Source organism: Lineus longissimus, chromosome 17 (genome assembly GCF_910592395.1).
Source record: "Lineus longissimus chromosome 17, tnLinLong1.2, whole genome shotgun sequence".
NCBI lineage: Eukaryota > Metazoa > Nemertea > Pilidiophora > Heteronemertea > Lineidae > Lineus > Lineus longissimus.
Window position 1 is genome coordinate 14,033,086 of NC_088324.1, and position 11,654 is coordinate 14,044,739.

At 40.2% G+C, this 11,654-nt stretch overlaps 1 protein-coding gene across 1 annotated transcript in view; it reads right to left on the reverse strand.

The window, feature by feature from the left end:
- LOC135501318 (zinc finger protein Gfi-1b-like) overlaps positions 1–11,343 on the reverse strand; it is a 40,864-nt gene extending 29,521 nt beyond the window's left edge. Inside the window, exon 1 of the mRNA XM_064793372.1 lies at positions 11,057–11,343. Coding sequence (XP_064649442.1) covers positions 11,057–11,207 — 151 coding nt within the window. The 5' untranslated portion in view covers positions 11,208–11,343. The remainder of the gene's footprint in view (positions 1–11,056) is intronic.
- Positions 11,344–11,654: the final 311 nt, after the last annotated feature.

Here is an 11,654-nt window from a genome sequence, read left to right on the forward strand (position 1 = left end):
CAGGAGAATCGACGCGGGAGCTAAATCTAATATTGCTAGGGAAACGATTAAGTCATTTCCACTCGTTCTCCCGGCAAGATTTATACAAGCCAAACGCTGCCACTTTCCGATATAATTACCCTTATAGGGATGAAAGCTTGATCAAATTTGCTCTGTTTATGCGTACTCTCACCGCAATCGATTTGCCGCGAGCAGACGACAATTTAAAGGCGGGAAATCATCATCCTATTTATCCCGGATTTTCCTTGATTTGCTACACCTTTGATTACCGGTGTAGCTAATTTCAATTTTAGAACATCATTTTTGATCCGCACCTTGGAAGTACTGCCGATAAATCGCGGCAATTTGTGACCAGTTTACGAAAACGACGACTGATAATTGCGTTTTGATAAGTAAACTTTGGGCTTTGATGGCCGTGGTCGTGCTGCGTTGCCGTCGGCGTCGTGGACGTGAAAACCACGGCAAGTGAATTAGACATTGGGTAAATGTTGATGAAACGACACTTGGGTCAATTGGACAAACATTCGACTGGAAAAGGAGCTCGAGGCAGATGAGAGTGTTATCACGTCAAACGGTTAACTCTTTGATATGCTCAGTGTTCTGAAATGAACGCTCGTTGAACTTGCTGGTCGATTGTTACGTCCTTCAACCCTTTGATGTCGTTGGAGCGGATAGATATCACCGCACTTTTACATTTGAGGTCAGCGTATCCCGCTTCACTTTTAGAATTTGCATCTACTTTGTAAGAGAGTGAATTTGTGATATCCAGTGAGACTAAAGTTCACTGATCTAGTTTTCGTCATATTCTACCATCTGGTGGAACAAGCGTTTCTTTGGCTTGTGTCTGATATCACCGATTTCCATCGGTTCGGCAGATCAAGGCGTAACGGTCGTTTAACCACTACAAAGGATTCGTTGGCAGTTACGTGGAGAGAAAGTCCCATTAAATCACGAATTGCCCTGACATTTTGTCCGGAAAGTCTGATCAAAATGCCGAAGAGATTACAACAAAAGTTATTTTTTTATTAAAAAGTCGAATCGTGCAGTATCGCATTTATCGAATTCGGTAAATTTAGAAAACGTTGAGGCCCCAAACTCTCTATGGCGGCACGGGCGCCATATTGTGCTTCGAGGTCACGCCATTCGTCACTGTGGCACTTAGACAATGTAGCACTGCACAAAACCATGTTGACATGGCGGGTCCTCAATCAGAAATCGCCGTGACAATTTTACGGCCGAAAAAAATCATCGGGAATAAATTAAACAGTCGTCATAGGAGGTGTCAGATTCGTGTGAGATTTCGAAGAATACATTCTGATAAAATGAAAATAAATCTTCGACCCGGTGTCAAGTCCTGAGGTTCGTCTGCCAGCGTGATGTTTTTTGCAGACGACACCGCGATTTCGGCACGCTCGGGAATCTTGTTGGGTCGCTCCGACGTGATTTTTACTTCATTTTTCGTAACTCTCCCCCAAAATGGCATCTGCTTGGTTAGTCTTAGAATGGACTTTTATTAATCACTTGTCAATGTTTTGTCCATGTTTTGATTCTGTCCTGAAAAGTCAACATCTGTCGTGATTTTTTAACCCTCCCTCCGGTGATATTTTGGAAAATGTCGAATGGTGTATTCGTCACATCACCAACCTCAAAATGTAATCCAAGGCTTCATTAAAAAAGGGAACTGGGGAAGAAGTAAAAAGATGGATGGCCTTTTGTTTTCTTTAATGAATACCCTTACATCCACAATCGAGTTTTTCATGATTTTTTTACTAGAGGGTTGCATTTCGTGATGTGCACTCTGGATGAATAATCAGTGCATTCTATATTTTCCGGGTGCAATTATGACAAAACTTTGGGTTAGCATAATCTATTCGGCAACTTTTTTCTTCGCCACTTTTTTCGCGTTATTGGTTGGTTCAGGTTTTCACCCCAGGCTGGATATGATTTGATCTCGAGACGTCTCGGGTCAGATTGCCAAGACGAAAATGCGGAATTCCAAACAGCGGGTGTTTGTATAAGCGCACCGGCTATGTGTCAACGAAACGAAATGAAATCACTTCTCGTTATATGATGAAGTATCCAACAGATTTCGTGTCGGGAATGTGACAATATTGATGAGAAGAGAAATATCAGCCTCCGGGCGATCTTTGGTCTGTAAGTGGTTGTAACAACTGGATGTATTTGATGAAACGATTGGATGTTTTGTCTGCACTCGCGGTAGTGATATTTTGATAAGAGATTTTGTCTTTTGATTGCTTCTGCCTCGATGTTAACCCTTTATCAACATAACGAGCGAAATTTTAGTGACATACTTTCCCTCTCACGAGTTGACCCGATCCCACTTCTGCAACATTTCGAGAAAAAGAAAGAAAAAAATAACAAATCTTTCAGTCTTCAAATCAAAAATCACAATCTATGATAATTGAATTGATTGGGCACATTGCTGTTCTCATACCAACGAGACAAAAACTGCATACTCTCAATCAAGCAAGTAATCACCGAGAAGGAAAAATCACGCATCAACTTCATAAACCTCAACAATGACAATGATATAATGCAATAACTCTTTTCTTTTCAAAAGTCGATATTATACTGAGACTTGGCGATAACTAAAGCAGTGTATGAAACAGCATTGGCGGAGATCCCCAGGGGATGCAATGCCGCCACTGTCCTTATGCCCGCACTGGCAAACCCATTATCCAAATAGCCTGTAATTAAATTATAATATAAATTATTCGAGTGATTATAGCGTAATTACATTACAGGATACAGTTCTGGTTCGAGAATCCGAATCAGAACTAGACAAATACACAGCGCAGAACAATCATGGTAATCAAACTTACATCCAAATATTGCTTTACCCTGATGTAATGAAATGAGAAAATTGGGCCAGCAGCATTAATATTTGCTAAAATCTCTACTACACATAATATGTAATTATACTTATTATTATGGCAAAATTAATTCTCTTGCTTACATTAACAAATTATTAAAAATTGAAATACGGGGTTGTTTTTCTCGACTATACATACATTATAGTACATGTACATCATGTCGCAGTATGTAATCACTGTTTACCTTGAAAACAAAGTATTAACAATATTTTCTTTGTAACTGTTATTATTCCTTAAGCAATATTTCCTCGAAACTATCTAAGATTAAATAAGTTGTTCCTCGTTTCCGAACTATAGTTATAGCAAAAATAAGTTATAGCAAAAGTAAGACATGAACAGCCATTAACAGAGCCATCTTTGAACCAAACGATGTGACGTCACCACAAGTAGGGCCGTTCATCATCAGTTGCCGTGTTCTGTCATGACTTTTGTTTACATATTGATTCGTCTGTGTTGCAGTCCATTTCAGTGGTGTTTTCAGGCGCTTCTGACAGACATCTAAAATGGTTTACCGAGTCAGTATTGAAGATTCCTCTGAGAAAACGTCAAAAGGTTTAGGTAATTCCCGAAAGAAGGTTTGCATTGTGTAAAAAACTGGCTGCGAAAACATTATAGACCAAGAGCGGCCATTCATGAAATTTTAACCAAGTACATTACATCTCTGACAGCTAGGTGATAAATACCATCAAATATTAACTAAGTGATATTCACTGTACAAATGATTCCATCCGAAAAAGTACAAGCGAAAACGACGATGGTTATATAGTCTCATGAATTATTTCCTAAGTGGCCAGTTGTCGTGAGATTGAGGCGGATTGTATCTAGGGGCTGTAACATGCGTACAAACTGTAGCGGAATTTGTCCTTTAGATAACTCGTTTAAAATGCCAAAACTGCAGTGCTTAAAAATATCAGAAGATTCTAATGTAACATTTCAGGCAGATTGACCGAGTGGATGATTTCATCTTTCACTTTTTGTGCTCTACAGAAAAAGGGTGGTGGTTCATTCGCTGGTGCCACTGAACATGATCGACACCTTTTTTTTACCAAATTCCCTCAGCAGTCCATTTGTCATTCTATTCATAGTTCTTTCATGTGTAGCCTACCTTTTACCAGTTCATGAGCAATTATCAGTTGGGGGTCTTTTGGTGATGTTTACAAATGATTACGCTGGTGGGGTTATCAAAATCATACATCACAAGGTCCACATGGGCGAAACTGGTCCAACCCTGGGACATGGCATCAATACCAACCACGACCTGACTTTGACACCATTCAAGACCATTGGTCGATAATTTGTTCTGATGGCTTTCACCATAAGACACAACTGGTCAGACAGATATGGGAAGTATTGGGAAAGAAAGGGAAGATACGCTAATAGGCCACAGACAAACAACCTGTTCTTGGTGATGTCAGGCGCCATTGCACTTTGACAATCGCGACTCCGCTGGGAGGAGATCGTCTTCGCGGTCAGACGACCAAGAAGCTTGGTTGAGCGCCGCGGGGCGGGTTGCCAGGGCGCCTCATCTTGCCCCTTAATACGGTCCCTTACCCCGTCAATCAGCGAAAATTCACAATAGGAAAATAATGGGATCACGACAAGTGTCTATTGTCCTGGTCCTTTATGAAAAGAAGGGTTCTAAATGATTCACGTTTTTGTAACGCTTTGGCGCAAGTCGTGGGAAAAAGACTTTTGTCACAATAATCACTCGGAATTTCAGTTGAGCCAAATCTGTTGGTCTTTTTCACATGCAATGCAGGGGATTGTTAGTTCTTTTTAGGGTGGATAGTATCAAATATTTCGCAGGTTAAATGCAAATGCCTTTCTGATGCTAATCAGGGTTTCAGGTTGTAGGGCAGGTTACGGGGACTAGAATGCAGCGCCATGAAGGGCAGGGTCCAGCAGTCCTAAGCCTTTCGACCCCGGCGCGCGCCCGAGCCTAATTTGCATTTACAAAGACTAATAACCTTTCTTTAGTCATAAATTACTGACGAGGTGCTTAGAGACCCTTAACTGGGTGTTTGTTGACAATTTGGCACTTCGCTGATTCTCTCAAATCACCAGGGAAAAAACGCAGATTTTTCGCCCAAAAGGGACGCGATAGCAAAGGAAGGAAATCTGACTCGTCTTTACAATTGCGACCTAAGCATGTCTTTGGAGCCTAACTCTTTAAATGGTGCCAAGAAAATATCGTTGGTTGCAGACAGCACTGTCATAAGTGTTAAGTATCAGGTCCAAGCATATTTGCATGTCCACACCAAGGACATCTCACAGCGGGAGATTCACCTCCCATAAAAGATGGATTTTGTCTCGCCGCTCAAACATCTTTCGGGAAATCCCAATTTTTCTGAAGTAAACTCGCGGCTTTCACACACCATTTTAGCCATCGGACACAATGACCTTTCTCTTCTTAAAGAAATTAGATGTTAAGTAATTATTTTTTATATCAATCTTCAATTATCCTTTCATTATTTGGACCCACTTTTTAGACGATATCAATAGTCTTTGCCTATTTTTATGAGAATATATCAAACTAAACCATAACCGTATTCAATTGTGTGGGAATTTGTGAAATCCTGTCCAAAGTTTGGAGTCCAGCTTTGCACTCAACGACCCTATAAGGACATGGGAATCCCTGTGTCATCCTAACAGGTGCCCCGGGGTATATCCCCAGACCTAACACCGCACTTATTACCCCAACCCTGGACCAATAGTAGTGCACGGAGTGGGCTATTTAGGGACCTTCTAATCCCACGAACCAAGCACTACTCTATGTTTAATCCCAGGAGGGCCAAAATTCACTTTTGTGTGAGTTTCCAATGGCGATGTTTTATTTACGCACATACGATTTTGGATCTGACATAAACAAATTTCAGAAATCGCTGAAAAATGGCCATATTTATGTTTTATTTTCTGCTTGTTCGCATCAACTGTTCAATGCACCTGTCCTCCTTTTCGGCCTGTCCAACGGATCTGCACGCACTTTCCACGAGGATGACGCCTTGCAGTGTCCGTCCCTTGGGTGAGATCGGGAGCCAGATATCGTGACAACACTGCGCTTCTTACACGCGATTACACTTTCTCTTGAGTTTTCTATGCGGCTTCCTTCATTCCTGAACTTATTTCTAGCATGTTTTTGAATCGAAATAGTACAAAATGCATTAGGTACTTCAGTTAACTTAATTTGAAGTAGAAACTAAACAAAAAAGATGTTGAGCTGTGATTCTGGCTATAGGGGTAGACGCGCGGCAAACGGCGCACGCGATTATTAGCCTCCTCGGGAATGGTTGCCTAGCAAGCCATCGTAGGGCGTTTTTGCAACATCTTCGAGCCTTGCTGGAAATCTCGTGACGACCAGGGTAAAAAGTGACAGTTGACACATTCTTAGTAATGGTCAGTAACCCCAGTGATACATGTGTTAGGTTTGACAGTGACCCACAAGTTCACAAAATGGTAAACGCGCGCCAAAATGCGTTGAAAGAATGGAGCCGTTTACACCTACCCTAGCATTTCAATACGTTTTCCCCCTGTTTTCACTAGGATTTCTAATACGATTTCAAAACAGCGGAATTTGTTACAAACATATCACACATTACAGGGCTACTTTTGTATCCTTACGCTTGATTAATGACGTATTAGGCGTTTTATAATGTATTGAACAGTCATTCCACCTGTTTCAATATGGCTGTTTGTTTAGCTGCGGTCCTGTCGCCGTTCGCTACGACAGTTCGGCAGCGGTTGACACAGCACTTAGTGTTATATCAGCACATATCCGTGAGGTATCGGAATCTTATTGTTTAGTGACTATGATTGTATAGGCACTTGATAGTGTGGTGAAGAGGGGGCTACTGTTTAACGCTGCTATCTCGCACACTCATTGCTTTTCCGGTGGGTACTTTTTCACTCTAAAGCCCTTTTCTGGCTGGCTGCGGTCATGCGCTCAGCCCCTACGGTTAGGCCCTATATGTAGTGAGCTACTGTCGTCACCGATCCTACTTATTAGTATCAATCATTTTAAAAATCTGCAACACTTTCTGAACTTCAACGCCCACTGGGCAAACAGCTGATTAAAACATTATTCAGTGATTTTGTTGAATTGAAAATTGATAAATATGAGGACCTCAATATTAATACAATTGTTAAACAGTACATTCTGCATGAACATGTACATCAATGCACACAGATTTCTATGCAGCGTAGGATGATATGATTCAGGTGTGCCTCAACACAAGTTGCAAGTATCACCACCACATTCTCACGTACATTTTGCTTTAATGCACAGGAATGTACGGCCAACTTGACTCACACCAAATTTCTGTCAGCTGCCCGACCACTCAAGCGCGATTTCCTCTCACCATCTGTGACTATTTGATGTGTAGACATTCAGATAACCTGTATCATCATTTTAATATATGATAAAACGAGATAGGGGGTGTACCTAAGTGTTTATACGGGCTCCAGTCAAATGATTTGAAAATGATGGCGGCTGCATACTTGAGTAAATTTCAAGAATACAATTTATTATATACTTGTGCTGCAACTTTTGAAAGTAACATTTTGATATATGATGGTCATTTGTACATTATTACTGTGCTATGTCTAATTTTGAAATAAATTTAGCCAATTCAATTATGGATCAAATTGGCTAAATGAATTGGATGCGACAACATATACGCAATCTGTGGGCGATTTGAGAGATTTCTGGTAGAAAAATACGCTAATTAGATGTAATATGTGAAATAACATTAACCAATTTACTGATGAGCGTATTATTACCAGCAGTTAGGAACCGTCTGCGAGGCCACTGCACCTGGCCACAGCCCGAACCAAACGATTTGATCATTGAACGGCTTGAAAATATTTCGAGAGTTTGTATCACTTGCTCTACGTGTATTCATGTATGTGTTCAACGGAAACAAAAATCTACATTCTTCCGAGATTTTTCCGTATTTTTCCGTGAAAGGTCCGAGATATCCGTGATTTGTCTGAGTCTTGCTAAAACAGGAAACCATGCGAAATTGACTTCATAACATGTTATTATATGACGCCAAGTTGGTGGCAACTGGGACGATTTGACTGAAAGAATAAAATATCCCGATAGATGCGTGATTAGTGTCGATATGATTAGATAGTAGTGACCCCTATCGGTGAATTCATGTGGCCTGGGCCGCATATAGCCTATAGTGACCCTTTAAACAAAGTTAAATTGATTAAAATGTGGGTGCTCAGACTGTAACAGCTCGTCACCCGATTCCTAGTCCCTGATTTGCATGTCATTTTATGATTTTGATTAATATGCAACACGAAATGAATAAATGTATAAATATCCCGGATTCCTGTATGGTACGTCAGAATGTACCCTGACATTGAGTTAGACTGACGCCAAGCGATACTTTACTTTCGATTTATTCTTTTATTCCCCCACCCGCATTTGAGTTGATCGATCTGATGAGTATTAATGACGCTTACTGAATCCGCTTGTAAATGAGATAAGCGTTTCGCTTTTTTTCGATTGGAGGGGTAGGGGGGCTAGAAATATGTCAATGATCTATTGGCTTGATTCAAACTCATTTGGTATTCAGGCAATTTTAAATCCACACAACTACTGTGACGTCATTTCTTAGGGTTTTTTAACAACATATTTGGAGTCGACATGACTATCAAAACGTCGACCAAACAAGCCTTACTGACGATCACTGCGTTCTAGATTAGGAACGCGCGCGTCTCTAAGACTGGCTAAGATACTGAACACGCCATTGGCTCATTAATCTCCCCAACCCCTTGTTAATTGTCACCCTTGCCATACCCAAATGAGGCTGACTCTTGTCTTGTCTTGTAATGGCTGTACAAAGACATCAGCTTATTGTGCCAGTAGTGTTGTGGGTCAGTAAGATATGTGATGGCGCTGGAAATGGAGACTTGACTTTTTCGAAGGGACAGTATAGAACGTGTATAGAATCGTGTTTAGTTTTTTTCACCCATCAATTCGCTTTTATCAGATTAAGACTAGTTTTTTTTTCGCAGTGACTCTGAAAGATGCAGATTCTTAGCATTGGTGTTGGCTAGCCGTTGCCGCATTGTACAAGGTGGTAAAAAAAATTTGCTTCACTTTTATATGACAATGGTGAACAAGTAGCAAAAAAATCTTCAGAATGGGAAAGTGAAAAGCTCCTTTTGATGTCTCCTTTTTTACCCCTTTCACTGAGTTCCAAGAAAATCTCATTTTCACAATGAAAAAAAAAATGTTGACATAGCTACGGTCAGTAACCATGCACGAAGACCAAGAATGATTTTATGATAAACATTTAATACAAAGATATCCTCAACAATACCAATGACGAATCACAGAAAAAAAAATTTAAATAAAAAAAAACTAACAAATAGTCAAAACAACAATGCCCATAATCCTTCTGAAATTTTACATCGTCAACAAGTTCACAATAACAGAAATTAAAATTACATTCGTCAATGCACATTTTAGAGGTGTTTAGTTAGGTTGAAAAATATGCAAGTCCAGCTACCTGTTTACCAAAACATCAATAACACGACGGCCGAAAGAAACCCAATGGGTCCAAGAGACACAATGAAAGATGTCCCAGGCCCCTAAAGATCCACCCCAGCAGTCTCCGCTCTATTTATCTTTTTTCTAAATAGTTTTTGAACAATTCTCAAATTCTCGGAAAAAATCTTCGCGTTGTCCCAGATTGAGCGAAACATCTTTGTATTCGATTTGATTGTCAAATTTCGTATTCGGTTATGATTGTTCAGGAAAAGACATCTTTGTTACGAAATTACAATAGTTTTGACTTCTGTGGGTATTTTTTAGTTATGTGAAACTCATTGTACCCTGGGACAAGAAAGGGAGTTGAGATGAGAGCCACGAAACAGTGAAAGCTGCACGCTGTCGTCAATTTTAAAGGATTTCGTAGATTTTGCATTGTCATGGTAACCATATCTTGAATAAGCTTCAAAACTGTAGTTTATTTTCGCCAAAGGCTTCATTGCAATTCTTCAAAATGATTAAATTGCCTCTTTTAATTCCATGGCCGGAACTCAAAGAACTCAAAAAACGATATACATGTAAACCAGTGTAAATCATTGAACTTTGCTATCCAGATGCATCTTCCCTTATACATGCAGTCTCAGTCTCTTGTGATGTGTGCGCAGGGCATTTTCTCGAAATGGAAAAAAATGGTACTTGAATCTTCTTGCACTGGTATCTTCATGTTCTAAATCACGGTGTGATTTGCCAGATGATGGCACTGTTGATATGTCCTGGCTATCTCACGGAGCAGGTGGGGGAGACTCCAGGACAATGGTACAATCAACATTCCCCGTGAAAAACAAACACAAGTCCAGTGGACTCGCCGTTATCTTTCGTTGAGGTTTTGAGACGCGCAATTCCGGCCATTGATATTATGGAAGGGGGTCGGAGATGATGTACACTACTAATAGCATGATATATGAATGGCAAATAAAACAAAATATAGGCATTTGCAGCTGACTCAGCATTTTTTTTCTCATGTCAATCTTTGATGGGGCCACACCATCCCTTACTCATAAGTATTCTCCATCTACCATTATTAAACGATTATTTTATCAAAATGCAAACCATCGATTGATAAGGAGGGCTCGCTTATTCATTTCTGTGCAAATGTATGGATATCCGTTTTGGCCTTTGATATAAATTGTACATTTATAGCAATTATCTAAAAATCATTTAGTTCTCAAAAAGGTACGTCACATTTTTAAAGTCGAACTAGAAAATCTTAATTTCAGATACATGTACTGTAATTCAGATTCACTTTTTTCAACCAATTTAACTCTCATTAACTCATGTCAAATGTCAGGAATGCAATGTTGGACGTATAAAAACCTCACATTGTATTATATCAGAATCAGTCAACACAATTTAATCTTTAGCAAACCTCTGAAATAAAATAACCTCTAACCATCTAAAATCTCCACAACTTTGCAAATCGAAGTCGCTACTATTGCATTCAAACTTTGATACATCATTATCTATATACAAGTACCCTTAATAAAAAATGCATATAGATAAAGTAGTGAAGATATTCTTAGTGCTGAAATATGCAAACATAAAGCGAAAAACTATAATTTTAAAAGAAAATTCAAAACAAAAAACGAGTTAATCTTCCTACCTCTTTCTCTTGTCTTCGGTGTGACAACAGTGAAGGCACTACCCACTGCATCCGCAGACTCTTCTCCAGCATGGTGATGGAAAAACTTCTTACTTTTCACCAAAAACGACCGCGGCATCTTAAAGTCCGTTGTATCCTTCAAAAGTGACATGCAAAACGATGCAGTGATGCAACAATAAAAATGTCCAAGAAATCTGGTCTGCAGGTATAGTAATCCGTGTCCGCAATCCGTCCGCGTGCGTGCACTCTCGCCTCGCGATTGACGAAATCTCTGGACCGCCCTCCCTCGTCCAGTTTTATATGGCCCGCAGTAATCTGGACCTTTTCATATCAGGACAATATGTTTTCATGTTCCACTTGCTCACATATCAGTCACAGGTGCATCCAATGGCAACAATGTCATTAGCATGAAAGTCGCGAGCCGTTGGCCAATCAGATTCAAACCGCGCGAATGTCAAGATGAGGGCGTGTTTTCATTGGTGGAGTTTGTGTCCTGCACGTGGAGCTACGCGTGGAGGTGGGAGCTTTCATTCATGAGGTTGGGGACGCCTGTCTCGCTGAATTGATGACGTTTCTCGACTGCCGCTGGCGGGATACA